The sequence below is a fragment of the Nicotiana tabacum genome, chromosome 15 (assembly GCF_000715075.1).
Source record: "Nicotiana tabacum cultivar K326 chromosome 15, ASM71507v2, whole genome shotgun sequence".
NCBI lineage: Eukaryota > Viridiplantae > Streptophyta > Magnoliopsida > Solanales > Solanaceae > Nicotiana > Nicotiana tabacum.
Genome location: NC_134094.1, coordinates 36,900,812 through 36,927,301, shown reverse-complemented (window position 1 = coordinate 36,927,301; position 26,490 = coordinate 36,900,812). Strand labels below are relative to the sequence as shown.

Genomic DNA, 26,490 nt, shown 5'->3' with positions numbered 1-26,490 from the left:
CATATTTTTTAAAATTGGTATAATATTAACTGTTCGCACCCATGTTTCAAGAAGTTTGAATGATGCACTTCGTTGAAGATTGAGTTATTTACTAAGAGGAATAGGGAGGGATCAATTCCATTTAATATAATTTTTCCTCCCTTTTTTTAGTAGTGCACTCATGTATTAGAAATCATAGATCCGCCTTAAACTATATGTTGTTTCAAATGTAACACCAAGTAAAAGAAAGTTCTACCAGTAATCCATACAAGAACAAGCCTCATTTCTGAAGTGATGAAACCTAGATCTATCTCTTACTATAATTTCCCTCTCATAAATCCTTGAAATAAGCTTAGTAGCTGCATGGCAGTCACTGCAAACCCTTAGGTTCTTTATAATTCTAATAGGGGAACCAGAATCAGATGCAATAAGAGCATAAGCAATGGCTAACCTTTCACTATGGTATGAAAGTGCATCTTCCTTCTCTTCCTCTTCAATGTCAAACAACACTTCTCTTGTTCCTGACTTATGTCCGTGTTCTTGCAGCCTTCTATTCATTTCGTCCAGCTTCAGATATATCCATTTAGCGTGTGGATGAGTCTTATCGCCAATAAGGAACTCGTGCATAGCACCACCAATATCGACAATGCTACTACCAGGAGCTTTGTCGATCCCATGTTGTTTCATCAACTTCCTTACATTTTTCGCATCATCCCACCTGTTCAAGCTAGCGTACATATTCGATAACAACACATAATTCCCGCTAGTCTCTGGCTCTAGCTGTATCAACTGTTTCAATGCTGATTTACCTACCTCTAAGTTACCATGAACACGAGCAGCTCCTAGTAAAGACCTCCAAAGAACTGCATTTGGCTTCATAGGAATGGTCTGAACTATTTCCTCAGCCTCCTTCACCCGGCCTGCTCGACCCAAAAGATCCACTAAGGTCCCATAGTGCTCAAGCTTAGGCTCAATTCCATAATCCTCCTTCATTGACTCAAAAAATTCGCAGCCTTGATCAACCAACCCCACATGAGAGCAAGCACATATTATAACTAGCATAGTTACATCATCAGGAACCAAACCTTCTAATTCCATTTTCTCGAAAAGGTCAAGAGCCTCCAGCCCAAGGCCGTGCACTGCAAGTCCTCTAATCATGGCATTATAACAATATGTGTCTCTTTCGAGCAATTGATCGAACAACTGTCGAGCAATATCAAGACAGCCACAATTTGCATACATGGCGATTAAAGCTGTGCCAACGAAGCGGTTGAGCTTGAGGCCATTCCTAAGCACAAAAGAATGAGCCCATATCCCCGGACTAAGCGCACCCAAATCAGCACAAGCACTAATTAACGCCACCAAACTAACCTCATTAGGACTAGTCAAAGATTTCTGCATTTGATTAAACAAAATCAAAACTTCCAATGACAAATTAGTGCTATCATAAGCATTACTAAAACTGCCTTCATATTGAACAGAAGTATTATGGGCATAAGCTGTAAGTATGGAGTTCCAAGAAGCTAAATCCGGTCTTGTGATTTGATCAAAGAGGAATCTTGAAACCCCCAATTCGCCACTCCTGGAGTTGAAATTAAGCAACGAGGCTTGAACAAAACGATCATAAGGTGGTTCGAGGAATTTCAAGACATGGGTGTGCAAGGCACGGCCATGTTGAAGCCATGGTTGAGAACTACAAGCCTTAAAAAGAGACGGGTAGGTGTAATTATTGGGCTTGAGAGTGGTTTGAATGAGAATACGAGAGTAAAGAGCTAAGGAAAAGTGAACTTGATCATCTTTCCTAGCAAGGGATGATGAGATGAGGGTGTTGAAAAGGAAAATAGTTGGATTGCTTACTTGGTTGAAAATGCTTAGCGCATAGGAGTTGGTGGCGGCTAGGGTGGAGGACGAAATGAGTATGCGACTGAGAGGGTAAGTGTGGAGAATAAGCCCAGTTGTGATCATTTGAGCATGCACTTGCTTGAGGGTGGCTATGTTTATGCATTGTTGTATGAGTTTGAAAATTGGGTGGGCAGATTTTGGGCTCAATGTTTTCATGTGATGTGCTCGAAGCTTTACAAGACAAACATAACCTTTCAAGTCATTAGTGCAGAATGAGAGCTCTCCTTTTGATGGTGCACTTGCACAGGATTAACCGCACGGCTGAACTCAACAACAATTCTGATCCACATCTAAAATTAAATAAAGACATAGTTAGAACTCACAGCATCTTTCCGTAAAGTGAGAAAAGTAGTACTTCCGGTCGTTTAGAACTTAAGAGTTTGAACTTAGAATAGAGTTATTTCCCAAATAATAGTTGCACATGCCTTTAATTCTCTCATTGATATTCAGTTGTTGCTACTTAGCTATTCAATTTTCATTACTCGTTCGTAATTGATAATCTTAATTTTTACTCTTAGTTCGTTGATAACTCAAAATCAAAAGTTTATTTTCTTTAATAGTGTTAAGCGGAAGATTTATTTGAACATTATTTAAACCAATTCCTGTGGAGATGATTTAATATTATACTATCTTTGACTAGCGAGCCTAAGTTTTATACACCGATTTTGCACTCGTCATGCAACACCAGACATTCGCAAACGCGCCGTACAAGTCTCTCCCACCCAGATTTCCTTGTCCGCGAACGCAATGTCTACCTCGCAAACTCAGATAAACAACAAACCCAAGTGACAAAATACTCATCGCGATCGCGTCTGTGCTCCCGCGATCGCGAAGCTCAACTGGGGTATCAGAAAAATAAGAGAAACCAGCAGCTCATGCAAACTCCAAAAAGGTGTGAAATCAATCTGAAACACATCCGAACCTGTTGGGACCCCGTCCAAACATACCAACAAGTTCCAAAACATAACACAGACCTACTCGATACCTCAAATCCACAAAGTAACATTAAAACCACGAATCGCACCTCAAATTAAGCTTAATGAACTATTTCAAATTTTCAAATTCCAAACTTACGCCGAACACGTCTAAGCAGCTCGAAATCACCTCAAATTTTGCACAAGTCCCAACTGATATAATGAACCTATTGCAACTCCCGAAATAATAATTTGAACCTCATAACATCAAATTCAATTCCTAGTCAAACCTGAACTTTTCAAACCTTCAAATTGACAACTTTCGCCAAATAGTGCCACAATCTTCTAGAAGCATCCAAATGCAAATCCGGGCATACGCCCAAGTCCAAAATCACCATACGAACCTAACAGAACCATAAAAACTCCGATCTCAGGTCAAATACATAAAAGTCAAACTTGGTTAAACGAATCACTCGAAAACCAAAACCGACCATACACGCAAATCATAGCACGCCATATGAAGCTACTTAAGACATTAAATCACAGAATGAAATGCAAATGCTCAAAGTAATCAGTCCGGGTGTTACACTATTGAAAAGCTATAATCATAGTTATAGTTCGAATTTGGTGGTTGATAACTGAAAAAAAATAAACTTGGTGCATCATTGAAGAAGCTTTGAAGCTTGGGTTTGGGAAATGAAAGCTTAATATAATTGCTTGAACTTTAGATTCGAATGTGTATCGTATTAAAACTTGTTGCAAATGCTCGTAAGAATTAGAATCTGAAGTTTGAGTTCATTTAAAGATGATTTAAAGTGGGTTTGGTCAAAAGTCGGTTAGGGCTCTGACTAAATTATGGCTACTGTAAATGTATTTCAGCTTTAATAGGTAGCTGCGTTAGGGACCTGTTTGACTATTTAAATTTGGGCGTTTTCAGCATCTTTAAAGCTTCAATAGATTGTTATTGTAATTATTTAATATGTAGGATTCTAAACGGGTAAAGTCGTGTTAGTTTGGTTTATATTTGTGATCTTAGCCCTAAATGTGTAGGAGATTTGCACGAATGGGATAGCCCAGAGTTTTCACTTTTATAAGTTTGAACTTTAGGATAAATTTTTCATGTTTTATTTAAGTATATTTTTATCTAGATTTTATCTTCCTGTTAAAAATTAATCATTTTTACACATTTGATTTTGACTATTTTTAATTACAGGTCTGAAAAATGACCACCCATGCTAATTTTACCCCTTTCTAGTGTAGTCAAAAAATGGGCCGAGCCTAAAGTTGGCTTATAGTGCGACGTCATAATGTATTGTTGGGTAGGCTCAAAATGATCTAATTTTTGAAAAGGAAAATGACATGGTATGACAACGCATAAAGAGTATTGGCAAAGTTTTTGCATTATATTAGGTTTGACAAAGGTAGCCCAAAAATATGGCATTATATAGCAAATTCTAAAAAACCCAAATTCCTTATTTATTCTCTCTCCCAGTAATTTTTCTTCTCTCTCCATATTTCGTCACCAATTTTTTCTTCAATTTTTTCTTTTCTTTTTCTTCTTCAATGTGTTGTTTCTTCTTCAATCCGGAATTAGAAAGGCATGTGCTCTTTCATAATGTTTATGAAGTTATGGTTTGCTCATCACGACAGCGATTTCGTACAAACCTAAAGGCGATCGCTTTCATGAATTGATATAGTTTCCTTCCTGCCTTCATCCACTTGTTGCTTTGTTCGATTTGATTTATATCTCATTGGCAGAATTCAATTTTCTTCTTCTTCTCTTTTTTTTTTTATTGTAAAAAAAGAAAATATATGTATTTGAGGTGGTGTGCTTCTATGTATATCACCATGTATACCTGTATATATATCATATTGTATATCGTGATATACATTGTTAGGTTTGGCAACATAAGATTAAAATGGAATCAAATCGTCCAATTGATTTTAAGAGGCGAAATTCATTCTGAATAAACTTACTTCAATTTTGTTATTAATCAAAGAAGAAAAATAAATTTTTGATATAATAGGTTTAGAGCAAGTTCTAAAATATATAATTAATAAATATAATTATGTGAGTAGAAAAAATTTTGATATCTAAAGAAAGAAAATAAATTTTTGATATACACAAAGAAGGAAAATAAACTTATGATATCCATTTTGGTATACACATATTCGATGTGTTATACATTGCGATATATAAATAATATAATTATTTTTATTGTGATATACATTGATATAGAGACAACAATAAATTTTAAATAACTATATTTATAATTTTATATTTTAGATATACAAAGAAGAAAAATAAAATTTTAATATACATTTTGATTAGTTAAAGTATTTTTTTTTTAATGAGAAATCAAACGGACTCTAATAACAATTGCCATTAACTTTGTAGTCTACTGCAACTTTCCGGGTTAGTAACTAAATTAAGAACTCGCCATCTCTGGTGGAGTTCTCCGGCGATCGTCGTCTCTTATAGATGTTGATATACACAAAGAAGAAAAAAAGTTGTGATATACACATTATTATTGTGATATATATTTATTAGCTACTTGGTGCCAATATCTATAACTAGGATTTTTTCGTGCTAATTATGTAGGTAGGTTGTCACACCATGCCAAAATCCCAATTTGAAACTGTCCAGGCCCAATAAAAATGATGTTAATATTTGAAGCATCAAAAAGTTTTTCTCTCTAAGGACGATTTTTTGAAACTATTTTTCTAGATATTTTAGCTATAAAAGATAGTTATTTACCCATAAAATAGTACAGTTAAATTTATACGTGGTTTATAGGCAAGTAAATCAATTTGATTCTACAATAATGGATGAATTTGACAAAAATGTAATACTTAGCTTTGAGATAGAGATAAAATAGCAAAAATAATAATTCCGGGAGTAGAGCTTCTGGAGACAATAACAATGATATTAGTAAACAAGAAGATAAAATTATATTGAGCTTTGAATAGAGTGTAGCGTATGTTTGCTAGAAAATTCGTATCCTCTACAATGATAAATAGAACTCACTATTTATAGCTGCACCTAGGGAACAAGGTCCTAGGATCAAGCGCTTCTTTAATATCAATTATGAGGGGCATTGAAGAATGTGTAACAGCAGACAGTGAACGCCATATTCCTTGTAACGTGCTCTGTACTTAATTTTGCAGAATATTCCTCATTAAATGCTACATGGTAGCAGGCATTTATTTGATCTTTATAAGTATCATTCTCTCTGGTAACAGACAAAATTGTTATTTTCGGGTTCAACTATCTTCTGCCTTAGGCTTCACGTGTCACTTCTTCATGCGATTATTTAATATAAACATATTTTACCCTATAAAGATAGCACCCTTGCTTTCCGGTGGCATAACTTTGTGTCACCCCCTTTGAAAATGTTTCTGACGGTTGACTAGACGTACATCTCTCCGTATTTAATGCCCCGGACACGCGTCATCTCATGATTTAGCATTACTTTTGCCGGTTATCGAGGTAATTATGGCCACAGTTTTAGCCATCTATACATTTATTTATACGCATCAACTTCCTTCATTTACGCTTTATATCACTCTAAATTTTCTCAAACTTTCTTTACTCAACTCTTACTTCATCTTTAACCTTTCTTGAACTTTTTTCTTTGAGAGAAAACCTTCCTTCTGATAAAAAATGACCTCTTTTTCCAGAAACCCTAGTTCTTCAAAGAACGAAGGTAAAGCTGATGATGCTCCTCCGCCTACGGTGAGCACCATCATCCCAAAGAGTCTAGTCACTACCAAAGATTTTGAAGAAAAGTATCCTTCTGCCCACCCTCGTACGTGGGCTGCTAGCGTATACCCTTCTTAAATACGTCCTTCCAGTATCCCCGATATGAAAGACGACTGCCACTGTCCAGATTTGGACATTATCGCTCCCGATCTGGCGGAGCGAATAACCTTACCCAAAAAGGGTTTTAAGTATTTTTACACGTACCCCTTCACTTTGGGAGCGTTCTCTTTGAGTGGAGAGCTAGAATCCGTCATCGTGGAGTTCTGCCTCTGCTACCAAGTGTGCTTGGCATAAGTAAGTACTTCCGTGTGGAGGACAATCTCTTCTCTTTGGCGCCTGTGCTAGGAGACGGGAGAAGAGTTGTAACGACCCGGCCGGTCGTTTCGAGAGTTATAACCCCGTTTTCTCCATTCCTACTTCTTTTTGTGTTTTCAGCTATATTATATTATATCGGGTTAGTGGGTTCGAGTCCGGAAGGAACTCGGAGTGAAATGAGACACTTAGTCTTATAACTGAAAAATTGAGTTAGAAAAGTGAACCGGATATGGACCTATGTGTAAACGGCCTCGGATTTGAATTTTGATGATTCCAATAGCTTCGTATGGTGATTTTTGGCTTAGGAGCGTGTCCGAAATATTATTTGAAAATCCGTAGAGGAATTAGGCTTGAAATGCCGAAAGTTTTATTTTTGAGAAGTTTGACGGGGGGGTTGACTTTTTGATATCGGGGTCGGAATCTGATTCTGAAAATTAGAATACCTCTGTTATGTTATTTGGGACTTGTGTGCAAAATTTGAGGTCAATCGGATGTGATTTGATAGGTTCTGGAGTTGTTTGTAGAAATTAGAAATTTCAAAGTTCATTAGGTTTGAATTGGGGTGTAATTTATGGTTTGAGGGTTGTTTGAGGTGATTTGAGGATTCAACTAAGTTCGTATGATGTTTTAGGACTTGTTGGTATATTTGGTTGAGGTCCCGAGGGCCTCGGGTGAGTTTCGGATGGTTAACGGATCAAAAATTGAACTAGAACAACTGCTACAATTTTCTTCTGTTGGAAATTACTTCTGCCCAGAAATCAAGCCCAGATGTGAGCCCAGATTGAGCTCAGGGTCGAGGGCCAAGACCGAAGCCCAGATCGAGCTCAGGGTCGAGGGCCATGATCGAAGCCATGATCGAGCCCAGAGTCGAGGGCCACGATCGAAGGCATGATCGAGCCCAAGGTCGAGGGTCACGGTCGAAAGCCGGGTCGAAGTCATAATCGAGGGCCAGGATCGAGAACCAAGATCGAGGGCCAGGATCGAGGACCTCGATCGAAGGCCAAGATCGAAGGCCAAGATCGAGGCAGAACCGAGGATGTCTAGGCAGAATTATAAAAACAGGGACTTCGTCCCATTTGACATTTTTGACAAATTGGAGCTTGAAGAGAGACGATTTTTGATATATTTTCAAGGAAAACTTGAGATAAGTCCCTTGTGATTATTTCTACTCCATAATATTGAATTATCATCGAATAATCCGACTAGATTACATGATTTTGAGGTGTAAATCGGAGATTGGAACTTAGAAATTAAGAAATAAGATTTGTAGATTTGAGGGTCGAGTTGATGTCGGATTTTGGTAAAATTGGTATGGGTAAACTCGTGGTTGAATGGGTTTTCGGATTTTGTAACTTTTGTCGAGTTCTGAGACGTGGATTTTTGAGCTAATTTTCGGATTTTTATGAAAAATCATTATTATCTTGTAGAATTAATTCCAATAAATTTTATTGACTGAAGCGAATTATTTATGACCAGATTCGAGGCGTTTGGAGACCAATTCACAAGGAAAAGGCATAGCAGAGTAAAAAGTTTCACGTTTTGAGGTAAGTAACGATTGTAAATGTAGTCCTGAGGGTATGAAACCCCGGATTTTGTATCATTCTACTATTTTTAGTGACGCACATGCTAGGTGAGGGGCGTGTGGGTGTGCACTGTTGGGGATTCGTGACTTGGTCCGCCCCGTAGCAACTGTAAAGTTGCATACTTTGTTGAAACCATTGATACTTATATGTTTTAGAAAGATTTTCTGTAAATTGGGCTGAATGCCATGTTTGGGTCTTGCACCAATGCTGTTTGGACCCTTAGGGGCTGTTTCTTACCATCCTCTCACTGTTTTTGATTGAAAATCTATACTCAGTCATGTTTATACTTGTTTACCGTATAACTCAGTTTTATGACTCTATTTTGATGCATATAAATATTTTGGGCCGAATGCCCTATTTTACTGAAATGCCCGAGTGGCTTGATTTGTGAGGATGAGTGTGGATCGAGGCTGCCCGCCTACCACATACTTTATGACTGAGTGAGGCCGATGGCCTGATTTGTGAGGATGAATGTGGATCGAGGCTGCCCGCCTGCAACATACTTTATTATTATCACACGTGAGTTGTCCGTGCAGATTATAGTGCTTGGGCTGAAGGAGCCCCTCCGGAGTCTGTACACACCCCTAGTGAGCGCAGGTACCTACTGAGTGCGAGTGCCGAGTGCTGAGTGACTGGAAGGCAAGAGTGATTGTGAGGTATGCCCGAGCGGCAAGAGAGATTGTGAGGTATGCCCGAGTGGCAAGAGTGATTGTGAGGTATGCCCGAGTGGCACGAGTGAATGTGAGGTTTGCTCGAGGGGCTATATATGAGTGATGTTTTGCCCGAAGGGCTGTTTATGATTTCATCATTTTTGCTTACCTTTGCATTGAGCCTTTGTTTGAAAAACTGTTGGAAAAATGTCTTTAAATGATTTTTTACTGGAACTGGGTTAAAACGAGATGTTTGATTCAAATCCTTATTTTTAAGAGCATGTGGTATTTTACTGAGATTTCCTGATATGAACGTTATATGCTTTATTGCTCGACACTACTGCTCAGTCTTTATATATTGTTGTTACTTACAAAGTAGGCGTACTCACATTACTTCCTGCACCTTGTGTGCAGATCCAGGTGTAGCTGGACACGGTAGCGGTTATTGAGTGTTCTAGTTGCAGATTTTCTTGGAGATAGCAAGGTAGTTGTTTGTCGATCGCAGCCCCTGCTCTTCTCCCTCTTATCTTCCTCTAGTTGTATTTAGCTATTTTTCGGGCTGAGTTAGCCTTGATATTGTTAGACAGATTATAGTATATGCTCATGACTAGTGACACCCCGATGTCAGGATTTTCTTTTCCGCACTTCTGTTTTTCTTTGATTTGAACTCTTTAAATGAAGGTTTATGTTAAATAACCTTGGAATTATCTTTGAAATAAAAATATCGTTTTGTTTTGGAAATGAGTCGGCTTGCCTAGTTCCACAATAGGCGCCATCACAACAGGGGTTAGTTTTGGGTCATGACAGATTGGTATAAGAGCTTAGGTTACATAGGTCTCACAAGTCATGAGCAGGTTTAGTAGAGTCTTGCGGATCGGTACGGAGACGTCTGTACTTATCTTCAGGAGGCTGCAGAACCTTTAGGAAACTTCACATTCTTGGATTCTTGTCGTGCGAATTTGTTGATTCTAGTAATTAAACATCTGTTGTTTCATTTTCTCACAGATGGTGAGGACTCGTACTACCGGTCAGGAGGGCCAGCCACTAGTACCACCAGCCAGGGTCGCGAGAGGCCGAGGCCGCGGTAGAGGTCGTGGTAGGGGCAGAGGTGCAACCCGTACAGCAGTTGGGGCAGTACCTACAGATCTATCGGTTGTCCCAGATCAGGACCAGGTTCCAGTTGTTGATGCACCAGCTCAGGCACCACCTGTGCCTATTGTGATTCCAGGCCTTCAGGAGGCCTTAGCTCAGATTCTGATAGCGTGTACTGGCCTTGCTCAGGCGGTCTCTATTTCGACGGCCGCAACCACTTCTCAGGGCAGGAGAGGCACTCAGACTCCCGTCGCTCGCACACCCGAGCAGGTTATTTAGGGACTTCAGACACCAGAGGCACCACCAGCCCAGCCGGTTCCTGTTGCTCAGGATTATGTGGTCCCTGCTATGCCTGAGGATGATCAGCGTAGGTTGGAGAGGTTTGGGAGACTTCAGCCACCACTTTTCAGTGGCACAGAGAGAGAGGATGCTCAGGACTTTTTGGAGAGGTGTCAGAGGATACTCCATACTGCTGGTAATTTGGAGACTTGTGGGGTCTCATTCACTACCTTTCAGTTTTTTGGGGTTGCACTCAGATGATGGGAGACTTACGAGAGGCGTAGGCCTGTTGGCGCAGCACCCCTTACTTGGCAGCAGTTCTCCATGTTCTTTTTGGAGAAGTTCGTGCCTCGATCCCGCAGAGAGGAGCTGTGCAGACAGTTTGAGCGGCTTCGCCAGGGTGATATGTTTGTGACACAGTATGAGATGTGGTTCTCCGAGTTGGCCTGTCATGCAATCTGGTTGGTTCCCACGGACAGTGAGAGGTTTATTGATGGTCTCACTTATCAGCTACAGTTGCTCATGACCAGAGAGAGGGTTTTGGGTGCTACTTTTGATAAGGTTGTCGACATTGCTCGACAGATTGAGATGGTTCACGGTCAGGAGAGGGTTGAGAGAGAGTCTTAGAGGCCTCGTGGTCAGGGTGGATTCAGCGGTGCTCCTTTTGGGGGTCAGTTCTAGCACGGTAGAGGTCGTCATTTCAGACAGGCTCAGTCATCTCGGCCATTTCACCGTGGTGAATCATCTGGCCATGGTTCTCACAGTTCTCATTAGGGCCATTCATCACTTAGTGCCCTTCTTGTTTAGAGTTCATCCCGTGCTCCACTTGTTCAGGGCTCTTCCATGCCAGGTTCTTCTACCAGTCATCCCGGTGCTAGGGGTTCTCCTTCAGTTTTTGCCGCCAGCACCAGGAAGTTCTTTTGAGTGTGTGGAGCTTGGGAATATGTGGAGGCAATGTCCTCGTCGTCATAGAGGTCTATCTCAGCAGAGGAGTCAGCCTCCGACTACATCACCAACTACCTCACCATCCGCCCAGTCGGCTCGGGGTGGAGGTCAGTCAGCTAGGGGTCGCCCTAGAGGGGAGGCAGATCAGGGGGTGGTCAGGCCCATTTCTATGCTCTCCCTTCAAGACCAGATGCTATTGCTTCAGTTACTGTGATTACAGGTATTGTCTCAGTTTGTCACAGAGATGACTCAGTATTATTTGACCCTGCTTCCACGTATTCATATGTTTCCTCGTATTTTGCCCATTTTCTGGATATGCCCCATGAGTCTCTAATTTCTTCTGTTCATGTATCTACTCTTGTGGGCGATACTATTATTGTGGACCGCGTATATCGGTCATATGTGGTGACTATTGGGGGTTTGGAGACCCAAGTGGACCTTTTGCTGCTCAGTATGGTCGACTTTGATGTGATATTGGGTATGGATTGGTTATCTCCATGTCATGCTGTTCTAGATTGTCATGCTAAGACGGTGAGAATGTGTATTGATTACAGGCAGTTGAATAAGGTCACAGTCAAGAACAAGTATCCTTTGCCTCGTATTGATGATTTATTCGACCAGCTTCAGGGAGCGAGGGTGTTCTCCAAGATTGATTTGAGGTCCGGTTATCACCAGCTGAAGATTCGGGATTCAGATATTCTTAAGACAACTTTCAGGACCCGATATGGCCATTATGAGTTCTTGGTGATGTCTTTTGGGCTGACCAATGCCCCAGCAGCGTTCATGCATTTGATGAACAGCGTATTCTAGCCCTATTTGGACTCATTTGTTGTTGTATTCATTGATGACATCCTGGTGTACTCTTGTAGCCAGGAGGAGCACGCTCAACATTTAAAGATTGTATTACAGAGATTGAAGGAGGAGAAGCTTTATGCAAAGTTCTCCAAATGTGATTTTGGCTCAGTTCAGTAGCATTCTTGGGGCACGTGGTGTCCAGTGAGGGTATTGAGGTGGATCCAAAGAATATAGAGGCAGTGCCGAGTTGGTCCAGACCATCCTCAGCCACAAAGATTAGGAGTTTTCTTGGTTTGGCGGGTTATTACCGTCGCTTTGTGGAGGGATTTTCATCTATTGCATCGCCCTTGACCCAAAAGGGTGCTCCATTCAGGTGGTCGGATGAGTGTGAGGAGAGCTTTTAGAAGCTCAAGACTTCTTTGACCACAACTCCAGTGTTAGTTCTGCCATCAGCTTCAAGTTCTTACACTGTGTATTGTGATGCCTCGAGGATTGGCATTGGTTGTGTTTTAATATAGGAGGGTAGGGTGATTTCCTACGCCTCGCGCCAGTTGAAGACCCATGAGAAGGACTATCATGTCCATTATCTTGAGTTAGCAGCCATTGTTCACGCCTTGAAGATTTGGCATCATTATTTGTATGGGGTTCATTGTGAGATCTATACTGATCATCGGAGTCTGCAGTATTTGTTAAAGCAGAAGGATCTTAATTTGCGTCAGCTGAGATGGTTGGAGCTTCTTAAGGACTATGATATCACTATTTTGTACCATCCGGGGAAGGCCAATGTGGTGGCCGATGCTTTGAGTTGCCGGGCAGAGAGTTTAGGGAGTTTAGCATATCTTCCAGCTGCAGAGAAACCTTTGGCATTGGTTGTTCAGGCCTTAGCGGGCCAGCTTGTCAGATTGGATATTTCGGAGCCTAGTCGGGTACTGGCTTGTGTGGTCTCCAGGTCTTCTCTTTATGACCGTATCAGGGAGTGTCAGTATGATGTCCCCCACTTGCTTGTTCTTCAGGACAGGGTTCGAAGAGATGATGCTAGGGATGTGACTATTGGTGATGACGGCGTGCTGAGAATGCAGGGCCGGATATGTGTGCCTAATGTAGATGGGCTTCGAGAGTTGATTCTTGAGGAGGCCCACAATTCGTGGTATTCCATCCATCTGGGTGCCGCGAAGATGTACGAGGATTTGACGCAGCACTATTGGTGGAGGCGGATGAAGAAGGATATAGTTGGATTTGTGACTTGGTGCCTCAACTGTCAGCAGGTTAAGTATGAGCATCAGAGACAGGGTGGCTTGCTTCAGAGATTAGAGATCCCTGAGTGGAAGTGGGAGCGGATCACCATGGACTTTGTAGTTGGGCTCCCACAGACTTTGAGAAAGTTTGATGCAATTTGGGTTATTGTGGATCGGCTGACCAAGTCCGCGCACTTCATTCCAGTTGGTACTACTTACTCTTTAGAGTGGTTGGCTGAAATTTACATCCGAGAGATCGTTCACCTGCATGGTGTCCCAGTTTCCATCATTTCAGATAGAGGTACTCAGTTCACATCACAGTTTTGGAGGGCCTTGCAGTGAGAGTTGGGTACTCAGGTTGAGTTGAGCACAACTTTTTACCCTCAGACGGACGGGAAGTCCGAGCGCACTATTCAGATATTGGAGGACTTATTGTGTGCTTGTGTCATTGACTTTGGGGGTTCATGGGACCAGTTTCTGCCACTCGCAGAGTTTGCATATAACAACAGTTATAAGTCGAGTATTCAGATGGATCCGCACGAGGCTTTATATGGGAGGAGGTGTAGATCTCCGATTGGATAGTTTGAGCCCGGTGAGGCTAGGCTCTTAGGTGCAGACTTGGTCCAGGACGCATTAGATAAGGTGAAATTGATTCAGGAGCGGCTTCGCACGGCGCAGTCTAGGCAAAAGAGATACACAGATAGGAAGGTCCGTGATGTGTCTTTTATGGTTGGGGAGAAGGTTTTGCTGAAGGTATCACCCATGAAGGGTGTTATGAGGTTTGGGAAGAGGGGCAAGTTGAGTCTCCGATTCATTGGGCCTTTTGAGGTGCTTCAGAGGATAGGAGAGGTGGCTTATAAGCTTGCCTTGCCACCCAGCTTGTCGAGTGTGCATCCAGTGTTTCATGTTTCCATGCTCTGGAAGTATATTGGAGATCCGTCCCATGTTTTGGATTTTAGCACGGTTCAGTTGGAGGGTGATATGACTTATTATGTGAAGCCGGTGGCTATTTTGGATCGGCAGGTTCGAAGGTTGAGGTTAAAGAATATAGTTTCAGTGAAGGTGCAATGGAGAGGTCAGCCTATGGAGGAGGCCACTTGGGAGACAGAGCAGGAGATGTGGAGCAGATATCCACGCCTATTCGAGACTCCAGGTATGTTTTCAGACCCGTTCGATGACGAACGAATGTTTAAGAGGGGAAGGATGTAACGATCCGGTCAGTCGTTTCGAGAGTTATAACCCCGATTTTCCCATTCCTACTTCTTTTTGTGTTTTCAGCTATATTATATTATATCCGGTTAGTGGGTTCGAGTCCGAAAGGAACTCGGAGTGAAATGAGACACTTAGTCTCATAATTGAAAAATTAAGTTAGAAAAGTGGACCGGATATGGACCTATTGTGTAAACGACCTCGGATTTAAATTTTGATGATTGAAATAGCTCCGTATGGTGATTTTGGGCTTAGGAGCGTGTCCGAAATATTATTTGGAAGTCCATAGAGGAATTAGGCTTGAAATACCGAAAGTTTTATTTTTGAGAAGTTTGACTGGGGGGCTGACTTTTTGATATCGGGGTTGGAATCCGATTCTGAAAACTGGAATACCTCTGTTACGTCATTTGGGACATGTGTGCAAAATTTGAGGTCAATCGAACGTGATTTGATAGGTTCCGGAGTTGTTTGTAGAAATTAGAAATTTCAAAGTTCATTAGGCTTGAATTGGGGTGTAATTCATGATTTTAGCGTTGTTTGAGATGATTTGAGGATTCGACTAAGTTCGTATAATGTTTTAGGACTTGTTGGTATATTTGGTTGAGGTCCCGAGGGCCTCGGGTGAGTTTCGGATGGTTAACAGATCAAAAATTGAACTAGAACACCTGCTGAAAGTTTCTTCTATTGGAAATTGCTTCTGCCCAGAAATTGAGCCCAGATCGAGCTTAGGGTCGAGGGCCACGACCGAAGCCCAGATCGAGCTTAGGGTCGAGGGCCACGATCGAAGCCATGATCGAGCCCAGAGTCGAGGGCCACGATCGAAGGCATGATCGAGCCCAAGGTCGAGGGTCACGGTCGAAGGCCGGATCGAAGTCGTAATCGAGGGCCAGGATCGAGGGCCAGGACCGAGGACCTCGATCGAAGGCCAAGATCGAGGCAGAACCGAGGATGTCGGGGCAGAAGTATAAAAATAGGGACTTCGTCCCATTTGCCATTTTTGACAAATTAGAGCTTGAAGAGAGGCGATTTTTGATATATTTTCAAGGAAAACTTGAGGTAAGTCCCTTGTGAACATTTCTGCTCCATAATATTGAATTAGCATCGAATAATCCGACTAGATTACATGATTTTGAGGTGTAAATCGGAGATTGGAACTTAGAAATTTTGAAATAAGATTTGTAGATTTGAGGGTCGAGTTGATGTTGAATTTTGGTAAAATTGGTATGGGTAAACTCGTGGTTGAATGGGTTTTCGGATTTTGTAACTTTTGTCGAGTTCCGAGACGTGGATTTTTGAGCTAATTTTCGAATTTTTATGGAAAATTATTATTATCTTGTAGAATTAATTCTAATAAATTTTATTGACTGAAACGAATTATTTATGACCAGATTCGAGGCGTTTGGAGACCAATTCACAAGGAAAAGGCATAGCAGAGTAAAAAGTTTCACGTTTTGAGGTAAGTAACGATTGTAAATGTAGTCCTGAGGGTATGAAACCTCGGATTTTGTATCATTCTACTATTTTTAGTGACGCACATGCTAGGTGATGGGCGTGTGGGCGTGCACTGTTGGGGATTCTTGACTTGGTCCACCCCGTAGCAACTGTAAAGTTACATACTTTGTTGAAACCATTGATACTTATATGTTTTAGAAAGATTTTTTGTAAGTTTGGCTGAATGCCATGTTTGGGCCTTGTGCCAATGCTGTTTGGACCCTTAGGGGCTGTTTCTTACCATCCTCTCACTGTTTTTGATTGAAAATCTATACTCAGTCATGTTTATACTTGTTTACCGCATAACTCAATTTTATGACTCTATTTTGATGCATATAAATGTTTTGGGCCGAATGCCATGTTTTACTGAAATGCCCGAGTGGCTTGATTTGTGAGGATGAGTGTGGATCAGGGCTGCCCACCTGCAGCATACTTTATGACTGAGTGAGGCCGAGGGCCTGATTTGTGAGGATGAATGTGGATCGGGGTTGCCCGCCTGCAGCATACTTTATTATTATCGCACGTGAGTTGTCCGTGCAGATTATAGCGCTTGGGCTGAAGGAGCCCCTCTAGAGTCTGTACACACCCCCAGTGAGCGCAGGTACCTACTGAGAGCGAGTGCCGAATGCCGAGTGCTGAGTGACTGGGAGGCAAGTGTGATTGTGAGGTATGCCCGAGTGGCAAGAGTGATTGTGAGGTATGCCCGAGTGGCAAGAGTGATTGTGAGGTATGCCCGAGTGGCACGAGTGACTGTGAGATTTGCCCGAGGGGCTATATATGAGTGATGTTTTGCCCGAGGGGTTGATTATGATTCATCATTTTTTCTTACCTTCTGCATTGAGCCTTTGTTTGAAAAACTGTTGGAAAAATGTCTTTAAATGATTTTTTACTGGAACTGGGTTTAAACGAGATATTTGATTCAAATCCTGAATTTTTAAGAGCATGTGGTATTTTACTGAGATTTTCTGATATGAACATTATATGCTTTATTGCTCGTCACTACTGCTCAGTCTTTATTTATTGTTATTATTTTCTGGTTGCAGATTTTCTTGGAGATAGCAAGGTAGCTGTTTGTCGATCGCAGCACCTGTTCTTCTCCCTCTTATCTTCCTCTAGTTGTATTTAGCTATTTTTCGGGCTGAGTTAGCCTTGATATTGTTAGACAGATTGTAGTATATGCTCATGACTAGTGACATCCCGATGTCGGGCTTTTCTTTTCTGCACTTCTGTTTTTTTTATTTGAACTCTTTAAATGAAGGTTTATGTTAAATAACCTTGGAATTATATTTGAAATGAAAATATCATTTTGTTTTGGAAATGAGTCGGCTTGCCTAGTTTCACGATAGGCGCCATCACGACAGGGGTTAGTTTTGGGTCGTAGTCACTACCAAAGATTTTGAACCGATGAAATCCGATCCCAGCCAGAGGGGTCCTAATTTGTGGTGCGAATACCACGGGACAAATGGTCACTGGACCGGGGACTGTCGGCATCTGCACGAAGAGGTGGTGACACTACTAATGGCCATCTCAGGGAATTTTTAAGTGATCGGGCTAAAAATAATTACGGTCGCAATCGTGACAAAACAGAGCCCCCGCGCGTGACGATCAACATGATTTTCGGGGGAACGAGATTAACGGGGTTACATTTTTTGCAGCAAAAAAGATGGGAAGGAGCTGAATACGATAGCACTTTCACGGATGAGGACACAAATGGATTGTTGTTATTGCACAACTACGCATTGGTAATCTCTTTAAATGTATTAGATTTTAAAATCAAACGTGTTCTGGTGGATCCAGGGAGTTCGGACAATATTATACAATGGAGGGTATTGGAGCAAGCCAAGCTCACCGGAAGCATTATTCTGGCCACAAAAATTCTCGTCAGGTTTAACCTAGCAAATGTGAAAACCCGAGGAGAGATCCTGCTGCCCAATGTTTGAAAAACAAATAGGGAAAACAATGGAAGTTTATATAGATGATATGCTTGTTAAGTCTTTGAACATAGGTGATCATCTTAAACATTTACAAAAAAATTTAAAATCCTAAGGAAGCATAACATAAAGCTTAACCCCGAGAAGTGTGTGTTCGGGGTCAACTCCGGCAAGTTCCTAGGATTCCTGGTGTCACAAAGGGGCATTGAGGTTAACCCCGATAAAATCAAATCCATCGAAGACATCCCGGACCTGCTATCAAGCGTAAAAGAGGTTCAAAGGCTCACAGGGAAATTGACTGCTTTGAGAAGGTTCATCTTCTTTTTGAGTCTTCAGAGAAATGCCATCATTTCTTCTCGTTACTCAAAAAGAAGAACAACTTCGAATGGACCCCAGAATGTCAGTAGGCTTTGAGGGATTTGAAAAGGTACTTGTCAAGTCCTCAGTTATTATAGAAGCCGGAGCTAGTGAAAAATTATTTATCTACCTAGCAGTCTCGGAGGTAGCGATAAGCGCCGTTTTGGTCCGTGAGGACGAAGGTACGCAATCTCCCATTTATTATGTTAGTAGAATCTTAACAGGAGCATAAACTCGCTACCCACATCTAGAGAAGTTGGCCTTAGTCCTCGTAGTCACAGCTCGAAAGCTAAGGCCTTACTTCCAATGTCAACCGATAGATGTGGTGACCACCTTTCCCCTATAGAATATCCTTCATAAACTCGAATTTTCGGTTAGGCTAGCCAAGTGGGCCGTCAAAATGAGTGAATTTGACATAGAATATAAACCTAGGACTGCAATTAAGTCACAAGTTTTGGTCAACTTTGTGGCTGACTTCAGTCCGTGATTGTTACCTTTGACAATGAAAGAAGCAGTGATGGTGTCAGAATCGACATCAGGAGTTTGGATCCTAGTTCCAGGCTCGGCATATTATTAACCATGCCTTCAGGAGAAACCCTAAGGTAGGCCATAAGAACGGTCCATCTGACTAACAATGAATCGAAGTATGAAGCTTTGATTGCAGGGCTCGAATTGGCACGGGGACTAGATTCTGAGGTCATAGAAATCAAATGCGACTCCCAGTTGGTGGTAAATCATGTCAATGGGATCTTCGAAGCTAAAGAGGAACGCATGCAACAATACATAGTAAAGATTCAGGCTCTACTTGCTCGGTTCCAGGAGTGGTCAATTACTCATATACCGAGGGAAAAAAATGCAGAAGCGGACACATTAGCTAACTTTGGCTCGTCAATAGAAATGAAGGGATCAGACTCTGGTACGGTCGTACAACTTATGCATTTAGTTCTGGACGCAGATAGCTACTATAAGGTAAAAGCAACTAATTTGATTTGGGACTAGAGGAATGAGATAATTGATTACCTCAAGCACGGAAAGTTGCCTGCAGATCCCAAGGAATCTCAGACGTTGTGCGCTAAAGCAGCATGGAATAGTTTCAAAGGAGGCCAATTGTACAGGAAATCTTTCCAAGGCCCGATGTTTGGGAGCCACCGGAGTTATTTATGTTATGCGAGAAGTCCACGAAGTGATCTGTGGAAATCATTCAGGTGCAGATTCCTTAGTACTAAAATTAGTAAGGGCAGGATACTATTGGTCCCGAATGGCATAAGACGCTACAGCTTTTGTTCGAAAATGTGATAAGTATCAACACTATGCATCGTTGGTACACCAACCATCAGAACCATTACACTCAGATTTCTCTCCATGGATGTTCATGGAGTGGGGAATGGATATCGTCCGACCACTGCTATCGGCTCCTGGTAAGGTAAGGTTTATTTTAATTTTAACTGACGATTTTTCTAAGTGGGTTAAAGCAGGTCCTTATCAGAAGATCGGTGAACGTGAAGTGGTGGATATCTTGTGGGACAATATAATTTTTAGATTTGGGATACCAAAAGAGATAGCCTGCGACAACGGGCCATAATTTATAGGCGCAATTTGTGACCTTGAAGACCTGAAAATCAAAAGGATCACATCTTCGCCCTATCATCAGAGCGCAAATGGTCAAGCGGAATCAACTAACAAAGTGATTATACAAAATCTCAAAAAGAGATTGGAAGCAACCAAAGGCAAATGGCTTGAGGAACTGCCAGGTGTATTATGGGCGTACCAAACAACGGCCAAATCAAGCATGGGAGAGACTCCTTTCTCCCTTGTGTACGGAGCAGAAGCCCTGATCCCGGTGGAAGTAGGGGAGCCTACCTTGAGATACTTCCAGGCAAATGAAGAAGCAAACAATGAAGCAATATTGGTCAATTTGGAGCTACTTGATGAATTCAGAGAACAGCGTCTCCGAGGACTGAAATGAGAACAAAATAAAAAAGCAAATAAGTTGTTTTAATTGAGAGTGAAAGTGGAATACAACATAAGTTTTTCCAAGAATTTCGTGTCCTTACAATGGCTGTAGAGCTTGCTATTTATAGCTATACATAGGGAAACAAGATCTTAGGATCAAGCCCTACTTAAATGATAATAAAGTAGCCATTGATGAATGTGCAACGGCAGGCCATGAATGCAAATATTTCTACAATGATTTTCTATTTAATATTAGGGAATATTCTTCATTGAATACTACTTAATGGCAAATATTTGATTTGCTCCCGTTGACCATACTCTCTACTGGATTACCCGATGTCAATTGCAACTGTTATTCCCGGTATTGGTTATTGCTTGATTCGCCTTTCACTTGCCTTCGGTTACACGTGTCATGCTATCATTTGATCATTTATTATAAATTAATTTTACCCTATACAGATAGTCCCCTACTTTTCGGTGACATATCTTTATTTCACCGGAAAGTTGGTTAAAATCCCTTTCTTTGAAGGAAATCTCCTGAATCGTCTCTAACGCTTGAAATGATGCACGTCTTCTCGCATTTAATACCCCGAACACATATTGCTCCACAATTTAGCAATATTTTCGTCGGTTCTCGAGGTAATCATGACCACGATTTATGCTGTCTATATCTTTACTTATACTCATCATTTTACCTCTTTCGCTTTTAAAATTTTAAAAAATTCATCATCTTCTGTGCACTCAACCTCCTCTTGCTTAGAAAACTTTCATCTTTTCTGACATTCTCTAGAAACTTTACTACTTTTTTACTATCATGGCTTCTTCTACTGAATTTTTTAGAAACTCTGATCTTCTCTTCGGTGGAGGCCTGAAGAGAAACAAAGACAAAGAAGCTGATGTTGATTCCGAGCCTCCCACTGAAAACACTATGAAGATGTTACACTATTGTGCTTAATCTATTTTAAATATTCTTGGTATGATGAGTTATGAGAATTGTGTAATGAGGTCGTGTCATTATAAAGTATAGTTTGATTGCTCAAGGACGAGCAATGATTTAAGTGTGGGGTGTTGATGGTAGGCTGTAATTGCATGTTTTAGTTGCTTATCACACTCTTATTTACTGCACTTTAATTGAGTTTAAGCTTTAATTGCTAGTATTTTGTACTAATTATGTGTTTATGCATTGTAGGAGTGATTCCGAGCTATATAGATGTTATGGAATGAATTCACGCTATTTTGGAGATTTGAAGTCTGAGAAAAAGTCCAAGGATTTAATTGGGATCAAGTTCGAGGATCAACTGATACTAGTACATTCAAAGAGAGAAACGAAGAATCGAGCTGGGCGTCACCCAGGTGCGCGAGCACGCACTGGGCGCACACTAGGCACACATTTGAGGCAGTGTACCATCCAAAGTGTGCAGCCTAATGCTCGAGCACATCTCCAGGTGCGCGGCCGTGCACGTCCTGTCCGAGAAGAGTCCAATTTCGTGAAGGAGAAGGTGTGTTCGTTTGGGCCCGACTCTACTTGGTATATATACATGAAACAAATGGTATTTTGAGGACTTTGGACATACTTTAGACCTAAAGAGGCTAAGGAAAAGTGAAAGAAGCAAGAGCATAAGGATTCCATCCTTCAATCCACACTCAATACAAGGGTTTGGATTGTTTTATGTTTTCCTTTAATTTAAACTTATTTGTGATGAATTTCTCCATATCTCTGGAGTAATTCTTCTTTAGGGATTGATGGATTTGGTATTTTGAGAATTGTTTGTGGATATTAACTCTAGTTTTTATGTATTAAATCATTTTGGGTGTTTTAATTATTGCATATATATATATATATTCACTTGTTTATGTAATCGAAAGAGGCGTAACTTGTGATATTTTTACATTATATTGTTTGTTGAATTAATTGATTCTTCTTAGTAATCGAAAGAGGCTAGTTGAATTATTGTTTAGACCTAGTTAGGAAAATAATCGAAAGAGGTTCTCTTACAAACCAATCCACTACGAATTCTTGCATATCTTCACCAGGCTTAACTTAGTTCATATTGTGAGGTTGAGACTTAATCGATAGAGGAGTTTCTACAGAACATTCGAACTAATAATAGAGTGAATTCGAGAGACTCACTTGAACCTTAGAAGTGAATTAACTAGAGTTAAATCTCAAACAAGTATCTTGCACCTATTCAGTCAACCCCTATTTTCTCTCATTGATATCTTCTTTACTTACTCTTGTTGCAATTGTCATTAGCCAATAGTTTAGACTCTTAGTTAATTTTAGTTTTAATCACATAAATATCAATTGTTGATCATCTTGGATAGCAATCAAGTTATAAACTACGAAAATATTATTTAACTCCAATCCATGTAGATACGATATTATATTATATTATATTCGACTAACTAGCATATTTAGGTGTGTCTCTTGCACTCGTCAATTTTTGGCGCCGTTGTCGGGGATTGGCAATTAATAATGTTTGAAATAGTTGTAGTGTTAATTCAGGATTATTTCTTTTTATTTTATTTTTCTCTTTTTACGTTTGGTGTTCCTTGACTGTGAACAGGCTACAGGTTAGATTGGTGCGTGATTTGATCCTCTGGGAAGGAAATGCTACCATACGAACCAGAAATTGAGAATAAACTGCGACAGCTGAGGCAGGAAGGAGATCTCCCGGAGAATATAGAGAAGGTTGGGCAATCCTCAACCAAGGAAATTATGGCCGAAGAAGATGATTGCCACACCCCAAACCTGGGGAGGCGTGGCTGGCACCTGGTGTCGTGCTGGCCCGAGCGAATCACTCAGTAAATCATGATCGTTCGACCAAAACTAGAACATATATAGGTCGAGTTAGCTGAACTCATTCCTTTTGTAACTATCTTGGGACCACATGGCCACAACTCATAATGTGCAACTGTAAGTAGAAAAATATTGTGTCGATGAACCATCTTTCTTAAAACATGAATACATATGGGCCGTCAAGGCCTCTGACATACTGTACAAAATAAACCTCTGTCTACTAAGCCTCTAATATTATTTGACATCAAATGGGACAAGGTATCGGCCTACCCATAAATCTGTAGAAAAACTCTAACATGATGATTTATAGACTCGGTTGCACTCCGAATGAAATGGAGTCTTACCGATCCTTCGCTGAATGCTAACCTCGTCTACTATGAGGGCTCGTCCAACTGATTATCTATACCTGCAGGCATGAATGCAGCGTCCACAACAAAAGGATGCCAGTACGAATAATGTACTAAGTATGTAAGGCATGTAAATCAGTATATAAAGGTCAACATTAATTAAAGACATATAAGAATCAACCTGAATCTCTGAAGTGCCATCGTATATACATACTTATTATACTTATATATATAATGCTTCTCTTTGAGACTCTTATCCATATTGTATGATGCATAACTGCCCAATTGATCAGTGGTAACTGCCCGACCGGCCGTAGCGCGGTGGTAAATACATGACTGCCCGACCGGCCGTAGCTCAGTGGTAAATGCATGACTGCCCGACCGGCCGTAGCTCGGTGGTAAATGCATGATGCATATAATACCATTATGAACATTAACATCTTTATCAAATACCTCAATGGAGACTTAGGAACATACTTAGACATGCTTGAATATTACTTTTACAGGAATGAATAACATAGACATCCTTATCTGTTGAGAGTAAAATCACTTATGGAATAGCATTAGGTTTACGTATCGTTACTTGGATCATGCCAAAAGAAGAAAGGATTAGCATTAACATACCTGAGTCGATTCTCATAACAATCCCTCTAACCCACATCTTTTGCGAAAAGCACGTAACGGCAAATTGAAGTAGGGAAAAATCCGCATGATATTCTTGAGAAAGTGTACCGTACTCCCTTAGAATTGCAAATCCCGCTGCTATTATGTAATATAATCTCGTATGAATTTTTGTTAGAAGCAAAATCAAGTTGCCAATCTATCTTACTTTGTGAATTTGATCATAATCTTATAAGACTTTCTTTCAAGCTTCATCCGTATATTTCTATTTGAAATTTTCACAAAGTCATAGGCCTTCTTACTTTGAATTTAGAGAAGCCTTCGTAAGATTATGAGATAAGAATCATAATCTTAAGATTTCATCTTTCAACTCAAAAATGAGTTAAAGTTTAGATAACACCACCTAACAAATATCCGTAACTTTGTATCACCTTAATGAGATAAGGAGTCTCTTAAGTTTGGTTGGTTTTGTGGCCCCACTTGATTGCTTAGTCTTGCCCAAAGACCCTTGTTATGCCACCTAATTACATGGAATAAGAGGCACAATTTTGGCTTGGATGAAGACCTCAATTGCTGCCACGTTAGGAAGCTTCCTAACCTTATCCAAAGATTATAATTAATTAGCTAATCTCCCACCAAATAATTTATTAATTACCCACTTATCCACATAATTAAGAACTATTTTAAATTACTTAACATACTAATCACTTTTAACACACATTATATACCTTACTATCATGGTCATGTGGTATCATATAAAATCAATACATACACTATTATTTTATTAAAACATCCGTGTAAAAATACATATTTTCTCAACTTCTAATTTTCCTAATCTCATATAAAGAGTACAAATTTTCGTACGCTTAATTCTTAAAATGGTAAAAGATAACCTTCTTTTCTTGTGAGAAAATAATTTCTATCTTTACAATAAAGAAATTCTCATAAACTTTCTCATATTCTGTGTATTATTTAAAGAATATTCGAAAGTAGTAATATTAATAACTATATAAAATCATATTTTTCAAACCTTCTTTTACAAAAATGTTCCACTCAAAATACCATATCAAATGTATATAACGGTATTAAGGTTGTTAAACTTATGGGGTCTTACAATAACATAGTCACAAATCCTATATAATCTCATGAATGATCTTAATCCTTTCAAGCTCATATGGATTACTACGACTCATCCTAATATCAAAGTACGAGATGTAACATCCTCCCCCCCTTTAGAAACATTCGTCCTCGAATGTTAACTCTTAGAGATTTACAAAACTTTTGCTAGGGTCTCCTTTGTAAACTAAACTAAAATCTAACCTCTATCTGAAGTCTCGACTATTCACAATCTTTTATACTTGAGTATCTCGTATCTTCTTCACCTTTACCTTACTCACTTTTCAATCTCGCATCGTATCTTCTGTTTTTTTCATAACCTCCCTTCCACATTGGTGAAAATTACGCCTTAAAGCTCTACTATGATACCTGCACCTCTGGTGCATACAATATCTAGTGAAAGCTTCATACTGACTTCTTACGACTCAGCTCTATGGCACGATCTGGAAACAAAAGAAGGGTAACATTTCCTAAATGCCCTATAGCCTCTCAATTATAAATGTGGCGCGCAACACACCCATAATTGAGACTCCAATCTTTGACTATTATCAAATCACTCAGTCCCTAATTCATACTTAGTACTTTGTCACGTCCCAAACCTGGGGAGGCGTGGCTGGCACCCGGTGTCGTACTGGCCCGAGCGAACCACTCTGTAAATCATGATCGTTCGACCAAAACTAAAACAAAAATAGGTCGAGTTAGCTGAACTCATTCCTTTTGTAACTATCTTGGGCCCACATGGCCACAACTCATAATGTGCAAATGTAAGTAGGAAAACATTGTATCAATGGACCATCTTTCTTAAAACATGAATACATATGGGTCGTCAAGGCCTCTGACATACTGTACAAAATGAACCTCTGTCTACTAAGCCTCTAAGATTATTTGACATCAAATGGGACAGGGTACTGGCCTACCCATAAATCTGTAGCAAAACTCTGACACGATGACTTATAGACTCGGTTGCACTCCGAATGAAGTGGAGTCTTACCGATCCTTCGCTGAATGCTAACCTCGTCCACTATGAGGGCTCGTCCAACTGATTATCTATACCTGCAGGCATGAATGCAGCGTCCCTAACAAAAGGACGTCAGTAAGAATAATGTACTGAGTATGTAAGGGAGAACTGAAACATATCCATAAGTCAACATTAATTAAAGACATATAAGAATCAACCTGAATCTCTGAAGTGCCATCGTATATACATACTTAT

At 40.4% G+C, this 26,490-nt stretch overlaps 1 protein-coding gene across 1 annotated transcript; it reads right to left on the bottom strand.

The window, feature by feature from the left end:
- Nucleotides 1-231: 231 nt before the first annotated feature.
- Nucleotides 232-2,037, bottom strand: LOC107760708 (pentatricopeptide repeat-containing protein At5g43790-like). Its single transcript, XM_016578809.2, has one exon. It carries the CDS (start codon nt 2,035-2,037, stop codon nt 232-234), a length of 1,806 nt encoding a protein of 601 aa, XP_016434295.2.
- Nucleotides 2,038-26,490: the final 24,453 nt, after the last annotated feature.